The sequence below is a fragment of the Lethenteron reissneri genome, chromosome 27 (genome assembly GCF_015708825.2).
Source record: "Lethenteron reissneri isolate LAM-NWPU_2019-01 chromosome 27, ASM1570882v1, whole genome shotgun sequence".
In the NCBI taxonomy this organism is placed as follows: Eukaryota; Metazoa; Chordata; class Hyperoartia; order Petromyzontiformes; family Petromyzontidae; genus Lethenteron; species Lethenteron reissneri.
This window is the reverse complement of record NC_083805.1, coordinates 9,084,618-9,104,504: the sequence shown is the minus strand read 5'-3', so window position 1 is coordinate 9,104,504 and position 19,887 is coordinate 9,084,618. Positions and strand designations below refer to the sequence as shown.

At 52.3% G+C, this 19,887-nt stretch overlaps 1 protein-coding gene across 6 annotated transcripts in view; it reads left to right on the top strand.

Annotated features, from left to right (window-relative positions):
* LOC133348511 (acetyl-CoA carboxylase-like) overlaps positions 1-19,887 on the top strand; it is a 103,944-nt gene that overhangs the window by 7,622 nt on the left and 76,435 nt on the right. Inside the window, exon 1 of one of the 6 annotated variants that reach the window (XM_061561357.1) lies at positions 15,141-15,383. The exons of 4 other annotated variants lie outside the window; for them this stretch is intronic. Coding sequence is in view for 1 of the 2 variants with exons in the window: in XM_061561356.1 (XP_061417340.1) it covers positions 16,525-16,583 (59 nt within the window). In the remaining variant the exon portion in view is untranslated. Of the gene's footprint in view, positions 1-15,140; positions 15,384-16,509; positions 16,584-19,887 lie in introns of those variants that run through there. One more of the 6 variants, XM_061561356.1, reaches the window with a different exon arrangement.

Genomic DNA, 19,887 nt, shown 5'->3' with positions numbered 1-19,887 from the left:
CGACGCCGTCCAGCGGTAGTTTCGGCCAGGAGGGTCCTGCTACGTTTTGCCAGCAGGGGGCGGTGTTGTTACGTGTATGTATATTCTTAGGTTTTTTTCCGTAAAGTCACGTAGGTAAAAAATTAAAATTAAAAAAAGCCTCACCTTAACAACTCTTTTCAACCAGTCTACACAACAAAGGCCGCACTGAACCTCACAATTGGCTCATCCCACCCTCAACCAGTATATATACAAGGACTGTTTTCTTGGAATGTTTCTTACTTGATACAGCGATCGTGCTGTGACGGTTCCACCTGAAGACGGAGGCTTGGGTTGCCTCCGAAACGTCGTGATTTTATTTTTATTTTACATTTATTAATTTTAATTTTCAATTTTTTTACCTACGTAACTTTACCGAAAAAAACCTAAGAATATGAATCCTTGCAGTCACGAAAGCTTCAAATCTAGAATTAATACGTGTATGTATGTTGAACGTCTTTCAACTCCGTACGTAGCACTGTGGGGGTCGCTAGCCCCCGAGATCCCTCCCTCGATAATGTTAACGGCCGGGCTAGCATCATCAATCGCCCCCCCGCTGCTAAGCGAACCGCTGCTAAGTTCCTCACCCATGGGGTGGGAGCCGTCGCCCGAGGATTCCACTCCACCGCGGGTCCGCGTAGCAGGCATGGTTAATTACGTACGCGCACACCCACACACACAGCTCCGTACGGCACTCACTCTTGCGCTTCTCTGCGCCGCGCTGGCCGCTCACGTTACAATCGCGCACCTGGGGTACGCCGATTTCGCACGACGAGAGCTTACGCCTACACCGTACTACACGCGTTCACACTTATAACACGTAACGAGCACACGCAAGCGGGGCACACGCCGACACAACGACTAAAGTCGCCGCCGCCGTGCGCGCGAGATAAACCGTACAACAATGCGCAGCCGATTACGCTATGATCGCGCACCTGGGGGACGCCGATTACGCACGCTGCGAGCTTACGCACACACAGTACCACACGCGTTCCCACACGCTCACACTGCACGACAAGATCACGCGAGACCACGCTTCGCTATTAATGATTTATTACCTGATAACTAATGTTGAATTAGTGAGTCGACGAGGCTGGCCTATTCCACTAAACCGGCACCTATTCCCTATTTATCGGCTATGATTCTAATTCCCCTTCTTACTCACTGTTAAGTGTCCACGGCGGTCCGCTGATCCTTGTGTTAACCGCGTGCCTCGGTGCGTCGCACGGACGTCCGGGTCGCTGGCTCGAGCTGCGTCTGGTCGCCTGGCGCTGGAGTAAGAGAGCGGTTTCCCCTCTGCGCTCCTCTATTTATCCTCCCTACCTCCCAAAGGGGATGCTGCGCTGAACAATGGGCTCGTGCACCCCAAGCCCGCGCACGGCAGTCCCCAGGCGCTGTTGATATGCTAATCAGTGTGCTGCGTGCAAGGCGTAAATCCTAATTACTCCCTTACCCTTCCTACCAATGGGGCTTGCGCGCTCAAGCGCAATTATCCCAACCCTCCATGACTATGCGCAACAGCCCCTGTGACCCCGCTATTCATGCTGTCCCGTGCCTCCCCTGCTCGCCCCGTCGACCCGTGGGAGTGTGTGTGGGGGGAAATGCGCCTCAACCGCGGTGGCCGAATGCCCCACGCCACGACCTACCATATTAAGGCCGGCCGCAGCGCCGCGGTGCCACGTAGCACGGGGAGGTCATCCAATTCCCTGATCGCCGGAAACCGTGAGAATTAATCCCGATAAGGGTCTCTCGGATAAAAACCGGTCGATCAGGTGACCTTCCCTTCCAGCTCTATGGGGGGGGGGGAATGCGTGCGGGTGTGTGCTTATGTGGGGCGGGTGATGGGGGGCAGTGCGGTGGGGGAAGCCGGGCGGCTCCCTGGTTCGGCAGAGCGGCCCCGTCGTTGTGGCACCACATAGCCCCCCGGGGTGCCAGTCCCCGTCCCGGGTTGACTGGAGCACCTCGCCTGGGTTGCCCCCACGAGGTATCGCCGCGGGGTCCGCGGGATCCGCCCGGCCCTTGTGGCTGGCCTCGGGGGTGGCGGCTCCGTCTCCTGGGGCTCCGGCGGTGGTCTCCTCCTCCATTCCAACGGCTCCCCTCGGCCTCTGGCACCTGCGGGCTGGGGAACAAACTCAGAGGCGGTGGGGTTTAAGGGTCGCCGTCCTCGTCGCCCCCGGCCCCGCCCGGGGCCCCTCGGAGCCCGGGGCTCCGTGGGGCCCATGTACTGCGCGAGGCCCCCGGGCACGGGGGGTGGGGGGACCCCGGGGTTTCGGGGTACTTGGACGGCGGGGCTCCCCCCCTCGGGGGCTGCTCGCCACGGCTTCAGTCGGCGGATGTTGACCACCATCTCCCGGCCCCTCTCTCCTCCCTGAATCAGCACCGTCCATGGTGAGATCTGCCGTCTCACAATCCAGGGTCCTCGCCAGTAGGTGGTCAGCTTCCCCACCTGTCCGGCACCGACGCGGGGAGTGTACAGCCACACCTCGGAGCCCGCAGTGTAGAAGGGGGGCTCCATACGGGGTCGGGCGCCCTGCTCTTGCCGCTGGTGCGCGGCCTCTCCGTGCGGGCAGGCTCGGCCCCTGGCCCCTCGCAGGGTCTCCAGCAAGTGCTCCACGGGGTGGCTCCCTTCCTCCCGTTGCGGCGGAGGAACACCGAACAGCAGATCTGCGGGCAGGCGAGACTCGCGACCAAACATCATTAGGAACGGGGTCTGTCCTGTAGAGGTGTGAACGGCGGTGGTGTAGGCGAACAGGGCATAGGGAAGGTGTTCGTCCCAGTCCTGTTGATTCGCGGCCGCCATGCGTTTAAGCTTCCCGGCCAGAGTCTGGTTCATCCTCTCTACCATCCCGTTCGCCTGGGGGTGATACGCCGTGGTTCGGTCCTTCTGGATCCCGAACTCTCGGCACAGCGCCTGAAATAATTCGGCCTCGAATTCACTACCCTGGTCGGTAATGACTCGTTCGGGGATCCCGCACTTAAGTACATAGTTTTCCACGAAGGCCCGGGCCACTACAAGGGCTGTTTTATCTGGGATAGCCACCGCCACGGGGTAGCGGGTGAAGTATTCCACCGCTACGAGAATATATCGGTTGCCCCGGTGGGATCGTGGAAAGGGCCCCTGCAGGTCGATTCCGACCAACTGATTCGTCCGACTGACTCGGAACGGCCTCAGGGGTACCTGGTACCTCGCCGGCTTTTGCCCACACTGCTGACAGGCCCGGCAGCCCTGCACCCAGGCGGCCACATCTTGTGCCAATTTGGGCCAGAGATACTGGCGACGCAGGGTCTCCCGGGTGCGCCGTTCCCCATCATGGCCCCCGAGTGGGTGGTCATGCACCAGCCGTAGCAGCTGGGGTCGCACCTGGGCAGGAACACAGATGCCCCCCGGCTGGCCGGCCTCGGTTAACTCCCGTACCACTCCGTTCCGCACACACAACCGGGCATACAAACCGCTCCAGGGTCCTGGTAGGGCGCTCTTTTCCTCCCGCAGTGCCGCCTCCACTGCCGCCAGATCCGGATCTCGCTGCTGGGTCTGTCTCAGCTGCTCGTCGTTTAGGCCCGGGAAGGCGCAGCCGACGTCCTCCTGGATCCGTCCGATCGGGTCCCGAGCCGCGGGTCCCGCGCTTGCCGGGCGGTCGACGGGATCCTCAGTGCCACCTGTGAGGGTTTCTGTGGCGCACACTGCACTCTCCCTCGCTGGGGGGGGGTCAGTGGCCGCGGCCTCTCGGGGGTCCGTTGCCTGCCGGCAGCGTCCCGCCGTGAAACACGGGCAGGCCTCCTCCGCCCTCGTCTCGGCGTACACCGTGGGTCGCCTCGATAAGGCGTCCGCGTTTGCATGCGTCCGGCCAGCCCGATACTCGATTTGCAGGTTGTACTCCTGCAACTGCGCCAACCACCGGGCCATCTGCCCCCGCGGCTCCTTGAATGTAAGAAGAAACTGCAGAGCATAATGGTCAGTGCGTACGCGACATCTCCTGCCGTACAAATACGGTCGGAACTGTTTGCATGCGAAAATCACGGCGTACAACTCTTGGCGGGTCACGCAATAGTTCAGCTCGGCCCCACTCAAGGTCCGGCTGGCGTACGCGATGACTCGTTCCGCCCCATCCTGTACCTGTGACAACACCGCGCCCAGCCCGCTGCTGCAGGCGTCGGTGTCCAAAATAAAATCGGTGGTAAAATCGGGGAAAGCGAGGGTGGGGGCGTGGGTGAGGTGGTCTTTGAGAGTGGTGAAGGCCGTCTGGCAGGCCCCCGTCCACTGGTAGGGGTGCTTAGGGGAGGTGAGTTGGGTGAGGGGGCGTGCAATCTCGCTGAATCCCTTTACAAATCGACGATAATAGGTGGCGAGCCCCAAAAATGATCTGATCTCCGTCAGATTCCTTGGCCGTGGCCACTCCACTACGGCGCGTACCTTCTCCGGATCGGTGCGCACGCCTGCCTCGCTGACGCGATGCCCGAGGTACCCCACCTCGCGTTGTGCGATGTAACACTTACGTGGCTTGAGCTTGAGATGAGCCGCTCGCAGCCGCTGGAACACCTCTCGAAGCCTGGACCAATGCTCAGACAAAGATCTACTGAACACTATCACATCGTCCAAGTAAATCAGGCACTGTTCCCACTGCAAGCCCCGCATCACCAACTCCATCAACCGCTGGAACGTCGCGGGCGCGTTAGTGAGTCCGAACGGCAACACTCGAAACTCAAACAGGCCCATCGGGGTGGTGAATGCTGTTTTTGGCCGATCCTCCTCCGTCATCTCCACCTGCCAGTAACCGGACGCCAGATCGAGGGTGGAAAAATACCGCGCTCCTGCGAGACTGTCGAAGGTGTCGTCGATGCGAGGTATGGGGAAGGCATCGCCGAGCGTGACTGCGTTTAGTTTACGGTAATCGACGCAGAATCGGGTTGACCCATCCTTTTTCGTTACTAGTACCACCGGGGCTGACCAGGGGCTCGCCGAGGGCTGAATTATGTTATCGCGAAGCATGTCCCCAACTGCCTCTTTGATTTGGACGCGTTCGGGTGCGCCCACTCGGTACGCAGGGAGTTTGATGGGTCGGGCTGCACCGGTGTCAATTTGATGCTTAACAAGGTCGGTCCGACCCACGTCCGAGTCGTGTTCGCTGAACACGTCGGCATACTCCCGCAGTAACTCGCGCAGCCGATCGGCCTCTCCCTTAGGTAAGTCCGCCCATGGTACATGTAACGCGTCGAGCAGGGGAACGACCTCGGCTCGGGGAGTCGGGCCGACTCGCCAGGCCAGGTCCTGCTCACCCTCAGGACGACCGGGGTCCTCAGCCCAGAGTGCGAACACCGAGTCGTTAGAGTGGCGTGCGTGCAGGGGGTGTACTGTGGCTATCGGGGTGCGCCGTCGCAGTATCGCGGGGGTATTGTGGGGGTTAAACATCCGCATAAACAATCGGTCCCCATCTGCGTTTACCAACGTGGCGGATCCCACAACCCCATACCGTTTTGCCAACTCCGGGTGAGGAGTTAGCATTACCTCCCCTGATGGTCGGAGCGCGGGGTCGGTGGGGGATGTTGCCACCGGCACCAGCATCTCGGTGAGCGGGCCGATGGTGACTGCCGTCGTCAGGATAGCGGCCACAGGTGCAAAGCGGCGGCGCGTCGGTTCTCGTCCCAGGAACGGTATCCGCTCGCCGTTGCTCTCCATGGTGGCGCATCGCTGGCGGGGTTGCACGTTGAGTCCCAGCCGTTCTAAGAGGTCGGTACCTGCGATACACTCGTGACACAACGCACTCGACACGTAGAACTCCTGGGTGCACACCTGACTGCCTATGCGGACCTCTAGGGTGGCTCTCCCCAGCAGCCCCATTCCGGCTCCGCTCGCCGTGTGCAGCGCGCGGTCCGGTGCCTGCAGGTGACGCACGTCGACCCCGATCGCGCTGCAGTGCGCTGCGCTCACGAGCGAGGCCACCGCCCCCGTGTCCAGCAGGATTCGGGTACGCACTCCGTTAACCTCCCCTTCCACCAGCGACGTGGCCCCCGTGATCCCCGCCACCAGCTCCCGTAGCCAGTCGCCAGGAGTCACCGTTTCCGTGGGCGTTGTTGCTGGAACCTGTGTGGAGATCACTCGCTCGCCATTATTCTCATTATCGTCCATTTGTATCGGGACCGCGTCGATTGCACCCCTAGTTGGTCCGCTCTCTAGGGGGCGTTGGAGTTTAACCCCCGCGTCTGTCTCGCTCGGGTGATTTCAGGACAGTCCCTCACTAGATGCCCTCGGCGATCGCACATATAACATGCCCGGGGAGGGGGGGCGGTTCCGTAGCGGGTCCCCTGTCCGCTCCCTCCCCCCCCATTACGCCGCTGTCCACCCTCCGCCTCTAGTCGGGCTACCCTCCCAGATAACCCTCCCACCGTGGCGCGTAGGTCCCCCATTTCGGATCGGATGGTCTCAACGGAGGATTGCAGTTTGGTCATATTTTTATTTGCTTCCTCGCGTACCTGGGTTACCCTTTCACCTACGTGAGTTACCCTCTCACCTACTTGGGTTATCATATCTCCCATGCCGGCCTGTAACCCGGCTACCCACCCCGGGGTCGTCTCGCTGGGTCTCTGTGGCTCTCTTTCCCGGCCCCTTACCGTCCTCGCGAGCTCCTGTCCCTCCTCCTCGTCTTCCGAGAGCAGGCTCGCAATGGCGCGCTCTCGTCCCAGCCCCCGGAGCTGCGCGCGTTCGCTGTGAATTCTTTCACACTTACGTGCGCGCTCGACAAGGGTGTTAAACGGAAGACGTGGGCAGCTCATGTCTGGCTGCCACCACGCCGTGCGAGACAGGTACCGCTGGATTTTCTCGGCGGCCAGTTCCTCAATAACATCAGTTGCGTACCCCGGGCGTGCGATCTTTGTTAACTCACGCACATCCTCGGCGTAATCACGTAGATCTTCGCCAGGTTGGCGCCGGCGCGCCTCTAAGGCCGATTTTGCTTCCTCCTCGTCACGCGTGCCAAAACGCTGATCGAGTCGGCGCATCAGCTCCTCTAGCTGTGTCTGTGCGCTCGCGGGTAACGCTTCTACAAAATCGGCTGCCCGCCCATCAAGATTCATATTAAGTTGACGTACTGCCTGCGCGTCCGTCCATCCATTAATTTCCTTGGCCCCTAAGAGATTGCGGGCGAATGCCTTCCACGAAGGGGCCCCCCGGCCGGTAAATATTAGTCTTATTTTAGCGTGAGGTAACGCGGGGGTCCGTACCGCTTCTGACACCAATTTGTGGGGGTCGCTAGCCCCCGAGATCCCTCCCTCGATAATGTTAACGGCCGGGCTAGCATCATCAATCGCCCCCCCGCTGCTAAGCGAACCGCTGCTAAGTTCCTCACCCATGGGGTGGGAGCCGTCGCCCGAGGATTCCACTCCACCGCGGGTCCGCGTAGCAGGCATGGTTAATTACGTACGCGCACACCCACACACACAGCTCCGTACGGCACTCACTCTTGCGCTTCTCTGCGCCGCGCTGGCCGCTCACGTTACAATCGCGCACCTGGGGTACGCCGATTTCGCACGACGAGAGCTTACGCCTACACCGTACTACACGCGTTCACACTTATAACACGTAACGAGCACACGCAAGCGGGGCACACGCCGACACAACGACTAAAGTCGCCGCCGCCGTGCGCGCGAGATAAACCGTACAACAATGCGCAGCCGATTACGCTATGATCGCGCACCTGGGGGACGCCGATTACGCACGCTGCGAGCTTACGCACACACAGTACCACACGCGTTCCCACACGCTCACACTGCACGACAAGATCACGCGAGACCACGCTTCGCTATTAATGATTTATTACCTGATAACTAATGTTGAATTAGTGAGTCGACGAGGCTGGCCTATTCCACTAAACCGGCACCTATTCCCTATTTATCGGCTATGATTCTAATTCCCCTTCTTACTCACTGTTAAGTGTCCACGGCGGTCCGCTGATCCTTGTGTTAACCGCGTGCCTCGGTGCGTCGCACGGACGTCCGGGTCGCTGGCTCGAGCTGCGTCTGGTCGCCTGGCGCTGGAGTAAGAGAGCGGTTTCCCCTCTGCGCTCCTCTATTTATCCTCCCTACCTCCCAAAGGGGATGCTGCGCTGAACAATGGGCTCGTGCACCCCAAGCCCGCGCACGGCAGTCCCCAGGCGCTGTTGATATGCTAATCAGTGTGCTGCGTGCAAGGCGTAAATCCTAATTACTCCCTTACCCTTCCTACCAATGGGGCTTGCGCGCTCAAGCGCAATTATCCCAACCCTCCATGACTATGCGCAACAGCCCCTGTGACCCCGCTATTCATGCTGTCCCGTGCCTCCCCTGCTCGCCCCGTCGACCCGTGGGAGTGTGTGTGGGGGGAAATGCGCCTCAACCGCGGTGGCCGAATGCCCCACGCCACGACCTACCATATTAAGGCCGGCCGCAGCGCCGCGGTGCCACGTAGCACGGGGAGGTCATCCAATTCCCTGATCGCCGGAAACCGTGAGAATTAATCCCGATAAGGGTCTCTCGGATAAAAACCGGTCGATCAGGTGACCTTCCCTTCCAGCTCTATGGGGGGGGGGGAATGCGTGCGGGTGTGTGCTTATGTGGGGCGGGTGATGGGGGGCAGTGCGGTGGGGGAAGCCGGGCGGCTCCCTGGTTCGGCAGAGCGGCCCCGTCGTTGTGGCACCACAGCACACCGTACCAACCGGAGGTGCGGTGGAAGGACAAGAAAACACATCTAGATTGAAGAGTGCATAGCTCCAGTGGCTTCCTAGCATCGGAAGGAAGAGCGTTCCGAACGGCCGCAGAAGCTATGCAATGGTTAGCCAAAAGTGGCTTCTGCGAGGATGACCGGAGTTTGCTCGGTGGTTTATGCTCTTTGACGAGATTAGCAAAGTGCTGCGGTTCATTTGTGGCAATCACTTTGTGTGTCATGAGTGCGACCTTAAAATGTATTCGTTGGGCAACCAGAAATAATACCAATTGAGTAATTTTCAGCATTAGGATGTTTGGCCAATACCAGTGACATGGTCTTTGGTTCTTTCGGTAAAGTGACGTAGGTGAAAATAAAAATAAGAATAAAATAATTATAAAATAAAAATGAGAATAACTACATTTAATAAAAAAAATTGTATTAGTTATTCTCATTTTGATGTTATGTTATTTTTTATTTTCACCTACGTGACTTTACCGAAAGAACCAAAGAGTATATGGATCCTTGCAGTCACGAAAACTTCAAATCGAGAACCAGTGACATGGTTTTTTTTTATTTAGTTAGCTCTGGTTGGACATTTGTAGAACTCGGAGAAAACACATGCAGCACAGGAGGAGAACAGACAAATTGCACACAGAGAGGCACCCGAGTCGAGAATCGAACCCAGGTCCTCCTTCACTCTGAGGCACAGAGTGTTAACCACTGCGCCAACAAGGTTGAGCCTGGATAGTGTTTGTATCGGCGAACCACCATTCCTAAAAACACATGATTTGGTAATGCTTCGTTAGTAGTGGTACACAAGCGCTGGCGGAGCCAGTGGGGGGAGGGGGGGGCACGTGCCAATGATCCGATCGAAATCCCTAATTTCATTCGGATCATTGGGATTTCTTTGTAAATAAATCGGCATTTTGCGACCCCCACTGCCACTGTGTAGCATATTATTATGTTGCCAGGGACTCTATGAGATGATAGGTCAATAGTCTGAGTCCATAATTGGCAATTATAAAGCAGTTATAAGTGACTCACAGAATTGTGCACAGTTGCGTATACAGTACACGACTTCCCTGCTGAAGGCATTCACCTTCAGCGAGCGCGATGCCGATCACACAACGCGGTTCGAATTCGACCCTCGATCGATGGCTGCGCCATCGCCGCACACGCCTCGAATAAAAAGCAAGGCACAAGTCCTCACTCACTAACAACTCCTCTATCGTGTTTCATTGCTGGAGGGGTTGCCCCCCGCTACCTGAAAATCCTGGCTCCGCCATTGTACACAAGCACCAATAATACAATGAACATACATATATAACCGGTCATGTTTGGAGCTCAAAACGTTCCCTATTATGCTCTAATAATATATGGCATCGTCTCTGAAACTGATTGGCCTACACCAGAGACATCCTTCTTGATGGCCTAGTCTCACCAGTGTCAGACCGGAGAACGCCACAAGGCGGACAGCACAAAGACAATGCCATACGCATCAGGGCATGTACGGCTCGGCGTGAGGAGCTTTAAATATCGTGTTTATTTGCATGTTCACCACAAGTATGTGTTGTTAGTGCAGACTTGATTCCTTGCACAAGCTATCTATTCGGTGTTTGAACATCTTAACACCTGTTTTATTGCAAAAACCTATCCTTATTTATCATACTGTAATAAACATTTGCGTTTAAACCTAGTGAGACACAAAATATATATCTACAGTAGATTATGAATGCCCCAAATCTTGAGTTGAATTGATCTAACCACCCAGCCTGGAGTTTACTGCTGCTTAAACACATTCCTGCGGAGGGGGCTGGTAGGAACGTTGGGTTGCTCGGTCAATGGCCAGGGTCAACGGCGGCGTGGTGTTTTCCGCAAATATGCCCGACTGTGAGGGCAGGCACAAGCCGGCGTGAGTAGGTTAAACGTTGAGTTTTATAAAGGCACCACGGGTGACCAGCCCCTCCCCACCCAGCCCCACCCCTCCCACCCCCCACCCAGCCCCTCCCCACCCTCCCCACCCAGCCCCTCCCCACCCTCCCCACCTAGCCCCTCCCTGCACGACGGACACAATAATCCCCTGTGGGCTGGTGTAACCAGGAGGTTCTTACCAGTAATACCTGTATCTGAGAGCTAGAAACTAGGTACAGATTAGTGGGCACAAGTACAGACGCAACGGTGTCACGATGTCGTGGTATCATAACGCCTGCACGCATGATGAATGACATCACGTGGCCAGACATCCGCATACTAATTTTATCATTTGATCCATGGGGAAATAAGTTGGCGGAACCCTGCGAAATGGAATGTGCAGAACTAGAAGCGCCGTCCCTGTCGCAGGGCAAATGTGAAATAATCAAAGCGATTGGCATTCTCCGTGCAAGTAAAAATGAAAGTGATGTCACAACCCTTCATCACTTGACACCCTCTGGCTCTCCCACTTGGAGAGTGGGGGAGGGGCAGGGACACTGAAGTCAAGGGCTTGTTGAATGAGCTGTGTATGTGTGTGTATGTGGGAGAGACTCATATGGGAAAAACACGTTGTTCGGGCATTGTTCAACATGTAATGTGTCCGGTATTCCCTCGTTATTTGCGAGATATGCATTCCGGAGATGCTCATGAATAGCAAATTTCGCGGATAATAATATTGGCCGACGAAAAACTTTTTAATGGATTACCTTAAATACACAAATTAGCTATTAAATACGTAAAAAAACATGTATCTTTCATTTCTTTATCTCATCACGTTATCTCTCGTCACTTTATCTCCTTTCTCGCATTACATTCTCTCTCATCACTTTATTGTTTTTTTTTTTATCTCGATGCAGTCGTGTAGAGTTCGAGATGCAATTCGCGGATAGCCAAAATCGCAGATAGTAAGTTCGTAAATAACTTGGGAATACTGTGATAGTGTACGCTCAATCTCAAAAAGAGAAGACGACCCTATGATACAAAACAATGATGCAGCGTTTTTTATTTGCATTCGTTATTGCTGTACTTTGTTTTGATTGGTTATTGCAGTACTTTGTTTAGCTTGTACTGGTAGGAACCTCCTGGTTACACCAGCCCACAGGGGATTATTGTGTCTGTCCGTCCGTCTGTCGTGCATCCAAAAATGGGAGGGGTGGGGCTGGGTGGAGAGGGGAGGGTGGGGAGGGGCTGGGTGGGGAGGGTGGGGCTGGGTGGTTGGAGGGAGGGTGGGGCTGGGTGGGGAGGGGCTGGTCACCCCGTGGTGCCTTTATAAAACTCAATGTTTAACCTACTCACGCCGGCTTGTGCCCGCCCTCACAGTCGGCCATATTTGCGGAATACACCACGCCGCCGTTGACCCTGGCCATTGACCGAGCAACCCAACGTTCCTACCAGCTCCCTCCGCAGGAGGAATGTGTTTTTGTCATTTTGGTGACATAGGTGACTCTCGCAAATACGACTCATTCAGGTCTCTCGACCTCTCACGAGCTCTCACGTGGTTAAACGAAACAAACTCGAGAATTGACTCAGCTGTTCACAGTTGTGCCAAAACGGATTGCATGAAAAATGTTGTGCTCGCGCAACTCCAGCAGCAACTTTGAATGTGCTTCATTGCATTGTTTAGCACCGAGACAGAGTCACTGGAAGCAGTGGCGGAGCTGGTGGGGTGGGGTGGCACGTGCCCCCCCCCCCCCCCCACCAATGATCCGATCGAAATCCCTCATTTCGATTGGATCACTGGGGTTTATTAGTAATAAATCGGCATTTTGCGACCCAAACTGCCACTGTGTAGCATACTTCCAGGCCATGCGCCATCGCCGCACACGCGTCGAATAAAAGCAAGGCACAAGTGCTTACTTATTAATAACTATCAGTTTTCATTGCTGGAGGTGTTGCCCCCCCCCCCTTACCTGAAAATCCTGGCTCTGCCTCTGACTGTAAGTGTTTTTATTATTATTTTACCCCAATTTTATGATGAGTGCTTTCAGCATCATGTCACAAGACGGGGAAAAATATTTGGAAGTCTAGGAAGGGGCAGAACAATAGCTCATTGTAGAGAACGGCACACAGAAGCGGATATCACAGATCTACTTGCAGTCAAAGCAATGTAGTATTTTCTTTATTCTCAAAGCTGGAATTTACGCAAATTAAGTTCAGAACCAAATGTTACTTGTTGGCTTTTTTGTACAGTCGTTGGTGACTGGGCTGAGGCCATAAACTCACTCCATGCAAGTGTTGGTGACGATGGGGCTTCATATAGAAGGTGGATGTAGTGATTTTGTTTTGGGGAATCTTCATCTTATCAAATGAATCTCGATCAAGAAAAAGAGTAAACTCACTTGGCACAAGATATCATTCTAACACATTCCTGCGGAGGGAGCTGGTAGGAACGTTGGGTTGCTCGGTCAATGGCCAGGGTCAACGGCCAGGGTCAACGGCGGCGTGGTGTATTCCGCAAATATGCCCGACTGTGAGGGCGGGCACAAACCGGCGTGAGTAGGTTAAACGTTGAGTTTTATAAGGGCACCACGGGGTGACCAGCCCCTCCCCACCCAGCCCCACTCTTCCTACCCCCCACCCAGCCCCACCCTCCCCACCCAGCCCCCCCCACCCTCCCCACCCAGCCCCTCCCCACCAGCCCCTCCCCACCCAGCATTTCCCTCCCCACCCAGCCCCTCCCTGCACGACGGACACAATAATCCCCTTTGGGCTGGTGTAACCAGGAGGTTCCTACCAGTATAATACATTCCATAATTGGCTTTTCGTGGTGATAGGGCTGATATGCTTGTGGCTAATGTTGGGAAGAACATTCGGTTTGTAGAATACTGTACTTCACAACTGGTGCGAAGGACTTTAAGATAAAAAAAGTCTTCTCTGCCATTTCCGAACCCAAATGACATGTTTTTCTTCTTGTATTGAGAATTGTATGACCACCATGCAATATAAGACGAGCAGCCTGCATTGATTTCATTAGCAAATGTAGCCTTGTCCATTCTGCTGATTAAGAACCAGTTTTTTTCCAGTTGTCTCAGCAATGAAGACAATGCGTTTGCTTCCCAGGCCTAAGGCGACAACAGAGTCCATTGCAGGCCCTTTCTATGACTGCACAAGGTTGCATGCACTTTATCCAGAATTGGCAATGTTAAAGCTTGTGCCTCATAATAAAAAGTGTATTATTAGTGTGAGAAGCATCAACACAAAGTGTAGACGTTTTGTTAGCGTCCTTGTTTAATGCCTCATTACTTTTGGCACCCCTGCGGAAAATGGCACGACCCAAACTAATTACACTCCAGTGCATCCCACCGGCAAGGCTGCTGATTCTACCAAAGTGTGGGGGTGTTTCGTGTGACTGGCACAACCCGCGTGATGCAAGCAGTGTGGATGGGCCATCTTCCCATGCTGTGTTGTGTCGAGCCGGTCTAAGCGAGCTTGGAAGCTCACGAAACTGGTTGACTACAGCGAAAAAAGTAAGGCGTCTAACTTTAATAATACACGCACAAACAAACCTGTTAATTATGTCTCTCCACGTCAATACAACGTGTTATTAAACATAAAAACCGTTTTGTTGAAACATGCTGAATAGCCCATGTGGCCTGGTGGCTCAACATCCATCTATTTACACACGGAGAGAGGGGTGGATGTCTTATTGATTAATTCTGTTGCCCGGAATGCTTCACAGAAACGCGCATAGTAAGGTAATAAGTGTGCTGCGTTGTTATAAATTGTGAAGAATCTTCATTTTGGCACGAGTTTCGTAAGATAAAAGTGAGTATGCTACCTGAGCATAGTGGCCTGCGAACCACAGTTGCTGTGAACTTGGCGACCTGACTTCAGTTCCTGGCAACGGCTAACATCAGTGTTGGAGCGATATTTGAACCGGTCCTGGGCTGCCCCCCTTCATCAACCAGCACTTGACCGGCATGGTGAAGTATGGTCAAACCACCCCTATGGTGGCGGGGAGGGGGTGCATTCAGCAGTGGACTGACATGGCACCGAATTATTAATTTACGCGACTGTTATTATACCATTATACTGTTATGATACTATTAACGGTCGCCAGTGTTAAAGTTGTTAAGTTCAGTAACTGCATTTGTTAAGTATTTGCAAGCAAAAAGGGCCGGTCACTCAATGTTGTTTTGTTTGTTGTTCGCCCAGGAGTGGGATTGGAAAGCCAAGTAGAGGTATTGTGGAGCCAGGCTCTCATGCGAAACGTGAGACCCCCTGAAACTCTTCTCACTCAACCCGAGGGCTGACCCAGAGGGCCCTTTTCCATTGGTGAATTTCCCCCGTGAGGGTTGTGCCTGACAGCAACAGCGGCCGGGCACGACGCTGCCTCCTTCACCGCTGCTGCATTTGCCATTTAAGTCGTCGCTGCTGCTGCTGCTGCCGATTGTACAATTGGCTTTACACTGGGGACTCCCCAAGTCTTATCGTAGCTGTGCCACGTCCGTCTTGACGGCTTGCGATTTTGGTGTTTATGTTCGAGAGAGAGAGTTTTTCTCCCCGGCTTAGGAAATTGAACGAGTTGTCGTTGTTGTAAAAGTGTAGGGTTGTCTGCCGCTACTGCTGTGGCCGTTAAGACATTTAACCGCAGTGGTTGTGACGTGACTGGCCGATCATCTTCGGGTTCCTGTCAACTTGTGAAAACAGTAACCTTGTGACCCGTGTAAGCTCGTCCACATGGCTGCAATGAAGGCACCACGGATGGAGATGTCTGCAGGTTGGTCCAACAAGCTAAAACTTATTTTCATGACGTGTGATGCAAGTCGTGTGCTCGGTAACGTGGGTCAATTTGAAACGATATTATTGTATATACGGTATATATATACCTCGCTGTATATGTGCTATAATTCAGTATATATATTCACAGTGAGCTGTTAACGGGAGTTCACATCGGTTGCTGATTTTCTTCGATTAGCACGGTTGGCTACGTACGGTGCGAAAGAAGTTCAACATACAACTTTTGTACTGTGAAATACATCTATCATACCGTGACCGAACTTGTCCAGATTACATTGTCGAGAATGCCGCCGTGACACCACGAGCGATGCACGGAAAATCACCTAATCACGTGTGTCACCGTCCCCTTGTAATACATTTAAAAACACTAACTCCACAGCGCTGTCGTTATATCTTGGGACATACCTAGAATACAATCACAGCCGCACGTACTGACGCACCTCCAGAGATGAAGTGAAAAGTTAAATTCATTTATGAATAGCTGAATTTTATTTGTTGTTAGGGGCCCGTCCATAAATGACGTCACGCACCTAGTAGGGGGGGGGGGGTCAGACATGTGTGATGAGGGGGGGGGGTGTTTGAGAAATGTGACGTCACATCAAAATGCGCAACTTTAAATAGATATGGATTGTTATAACAACGCTAATTGTTATAACAACACTCCTACAACAGCAGAGTGCAGCGCCACATTAAACACGCACTACAATGACAATAGTTTAAAGCGATTTGAAGCATGTTTTATTTTCAAAATGGAAATATGGTTTTTGGAGTGGGGGGGGCAGAGCTTTGTGACGTCATATTTGAGGGGGGGGGGGGTCTGACTCTTTGTGACGCCGTGTGACGAGGGTGGGGGGTGGTCAAAAATCGTCCAAAATCGCGTGACGCCATTTATGGACGGCCCCTAAGCAAGCAAAAAACAGCAGCAGGCAGCAAAAAAAAGGGGGAACGGGTGGAGTTGTTGTAGGTGTTGGTGTGGGAGGGGAGGGCATTGACCACGCGGAGCCGGGTTGGCTGGGCTCCTTGTCTGGGCGGCACTTGAGGAAGTCGCTGGCTCGAGTTTCTTAGGCTTTTTGGCGAATCGCGCACTCTGCTTGCTTGCTGCTGCTGACAGCAAGGCGTTGATGATGTCTGCTGTGGTTGGTGGTGGTGGTGGTGGCGATGGTGGTGGTGGCCGGTGGTGGTGAGTTTTGCCCGGAGGTTGTGGACTGCCACGTGATGGACACGTGCCCGCGCGTGCCCTTCTCGTTGTTGTGGAAAGAGCAGCGGTCGCTGAAGGCTGCAGTGACCGGATTAGAGAAAGAGAGAGAGAGGAAAACAACATGTTTAAAACATCCACTGCTAATTCGTTTTAACGCAAAGGCAGACGTTTGGCAAATGTGATTTTTTTTTATTAATGCAATACATTGACAGGTTATGCGAAAACTTTCCGCCTCCCCATATTGCTATTTACACAATGTATCTTGCTCTCGAGAGTTGAGTTACAAAACGTTGCAGATCGTGTGCTGCGTATGTGGACGACTGTAGTTTCGCTAACATTGCCGGGGCAATTCGGGATCTGCGGACAGTCTTTTTGTTGTTGTTGCAAGGTTGCAGAGTTGTAATGACGGTCGGAAATGCACAACTCACTTTTGGTGTATGTTGGGGTGGGAGTAGTGGTTAGCTCGCTTCGATTTGAAGCGGGCGGCAACTTGAGTTCGATTCTCAACCACAACTGATGTCAGTGGCGAGTTGAAGTCTGGGCCCCCACTCCCCTCTAAGAACCCACACTGACCAGTGTGGTGAAGTACGGTACAATAAATATGCCCACCCCCTTGATTGTCACATTGTGGTTATTAATTCAGCAGTATGTTGACAATGGATTGTCTCTTTTTCTTGGTTCTTTCGGTAAAGTCACGTAGAAGGGAAATAATAAAATATAAAAATTAAACATCTTATTATTTCCCTTCTACGTGACTTTACCAGTAAAGAACCAAGAAGATGAATCCCTGCAGTCACGAAAGCTTTAAATCGAAATTTAATGGCATGTCTATTATTACCAACCGTAATACAATACAGTATTTTGATGACGGACGCTTGTGTTGCGCCCGAAACGTCGTGATTCATTATTTTATTTCAATTATTATTTTATTATTATTTTTATTATTTATGTTTATTATTTATTTTTTACCTACGTGACTTTACCGAAAAAAAACCTAAGAGTATGAATACAGTATTTAGCAAAACTGAAACTGTTACCCCGAAGTACGTCCGTTTCAATTGTTTTGTTTGTCAGGATGAATGCATTGGGGAACACGTGCAATGGAAACATAGCCACGAATATATCTGATTAAAATGTTCAGACTGGTGCTTGCTGTTCGTGCCAATTGAACAGGACACCAGCGGATGAGAGTGCCCTGCGTGGCCCTGCGCTTTAGTTATTGTGTCTTGTCACACACGTGTGCTAAAAATTGAACTCTTTTCACGGTCGAGTGGTCCCACCTTCTTTATAATGCACAAGGTGACCGGTCTGCATATGCTCGCGCAAATGTTTTTTGTTTCTACTTTCTCTGATATCGCTTTTGAAATCCATTTTGATCTGTCGCAGAGCGGTACAACAACCCTTCCCGTTGGAGAAACAGCCCATGAAGTGAATATTGCAGAGATTACCTCTGAGTTATTTTCAAGTGCCTGCCACTACCCTAACAAAGGCCTCTATTTTTACCATTCATAACGTAATCATCATTTTTCGATCGCTATTTACGTGTAAAGTTTAGCACACATTTTCCAAAACAATAAAGCTATTACCACTCGTCGATGCATTGAAATAAATTCAACCACAAGGCCTTCAACGGCGCATCCGTGCTCTTCGTCAAATCAGAAATTGCGTTGATCAGGATTTCGCAAATACCATCGCATCCACACTGTCATCACGCGCCTTGGCGGTTGCAACTCTCTCCTGTACAGAGTCAACGATTGCCTAAGCAAACGTCTCCAGCATCTCCGAAAAACCCTCCTCGCCGTTCAATTGCCTGGCCCCACCTCTCGCGACCTCTTGAAACCCTTTGAAAGTATACTCTTAGGTTTTTCGGTAAAGTCATGTAGGTAAAAAATAAAACATAATAGAAATAATAATAGAAATCAAATAATAAATCACGACGTTTCGGAGGCAACACAAGTCTCCGTCATCAGGTGGGACCGTCACTTGAGACAGTAAATCTAGCTGTGACGGTCCCACCTGATGACGGAGACTTGTGTTGCCTCCGAAACGTCGTGATTTATTATTTTATTCCTATTATTATTTATATTATTTATTATTATTTATTTCTTACCTACGTGACTTTACTGAAAAACCTAAGAGTATGAATCCTTGCAGTCACGAAAGGTTCAAATCCTTGAACCTTTGAAAGTAGCTGCGCTGCTTATCAGTGCATAAGCGAGTCCAGTTCAAGGTTGCAGCACTCACTTTTATAGCAGCCAACTGGTCAACCAATCTACCTGAGCAATGCCATCCCACCCATATGTACCATCACGAAGCGTAAACTTATCCATTACGGAACTACGGGGTGCAACATCCACTTGGCGTAGAACAGCATAACGGAGATCTTCATTTGCAGCCCCAGGTGGTCTGGAACATTCTCTGCCAAGTGAAGTCCACTCAGTCGTGCCATCCGCTCTTCCGTCTCAGCCTTTTGCTGAATAAGGCATGCGCTAGATATCTTAGGTTGATTAATTGGTTCACACTGTCGGGGACAGCACTTTCCCTACACAGAGTTATGTTTGTTGCATGGCAGCCAAACCGCTATTTTTAACTCTCGTAGCTGGAATTCGGAACCAATTTTAACGCGATGTGTGTGTTTTTTGTCCTCGCTGAGACAATCCAGTATATTACACTTGAAAACTTGGTTTTAATTGCGGATGGCTGGCTGGCTGGTTTTGACCCCAGGATCTCTGCGATGCCAGCTCTGACCTCTGCACCAAATGGCCACTGAGTAATAGTTGTTTTATGTACAGTGCAACCTCAGGTAGTTCGTATTAAGAATAACACCACTAGTTATATTACGTTTCGATTTAAAGCTTTCGTGACTGCAGGGATTCATCTTCTTGGTTCTTTCGGTAAAGTCACGTAGAAGGGAAATAATAAAACATAATAAAATAATTCTCACGACGTTTCGGCCACAACGCAAGCAGCCGTCCTCAGGTGGAGAACAGGTCTGTCTTTCCGACAAACAGAACAGATCTGTCTTTCCGACAGACCTGTTCTTCACCTGAGGACGGCTGCTTGCGTTGTGGCCGAAACGTCGTGAGAATTATTTCATTATGTTTTATTTTTATTATTTTATTATTTCCCTTCTACGTGACTTTACCGAAAGAACCAAGAAGATAGTTATATTACGTTAATAGTGGTATAAGTTAATGTTCACTACATCTCCTTTGGAAGAAAATACGTCCGAGAGGATGACTACCATGCAGATGGAGAGATAAGATCTGCTCGTCCACAGCAGCGA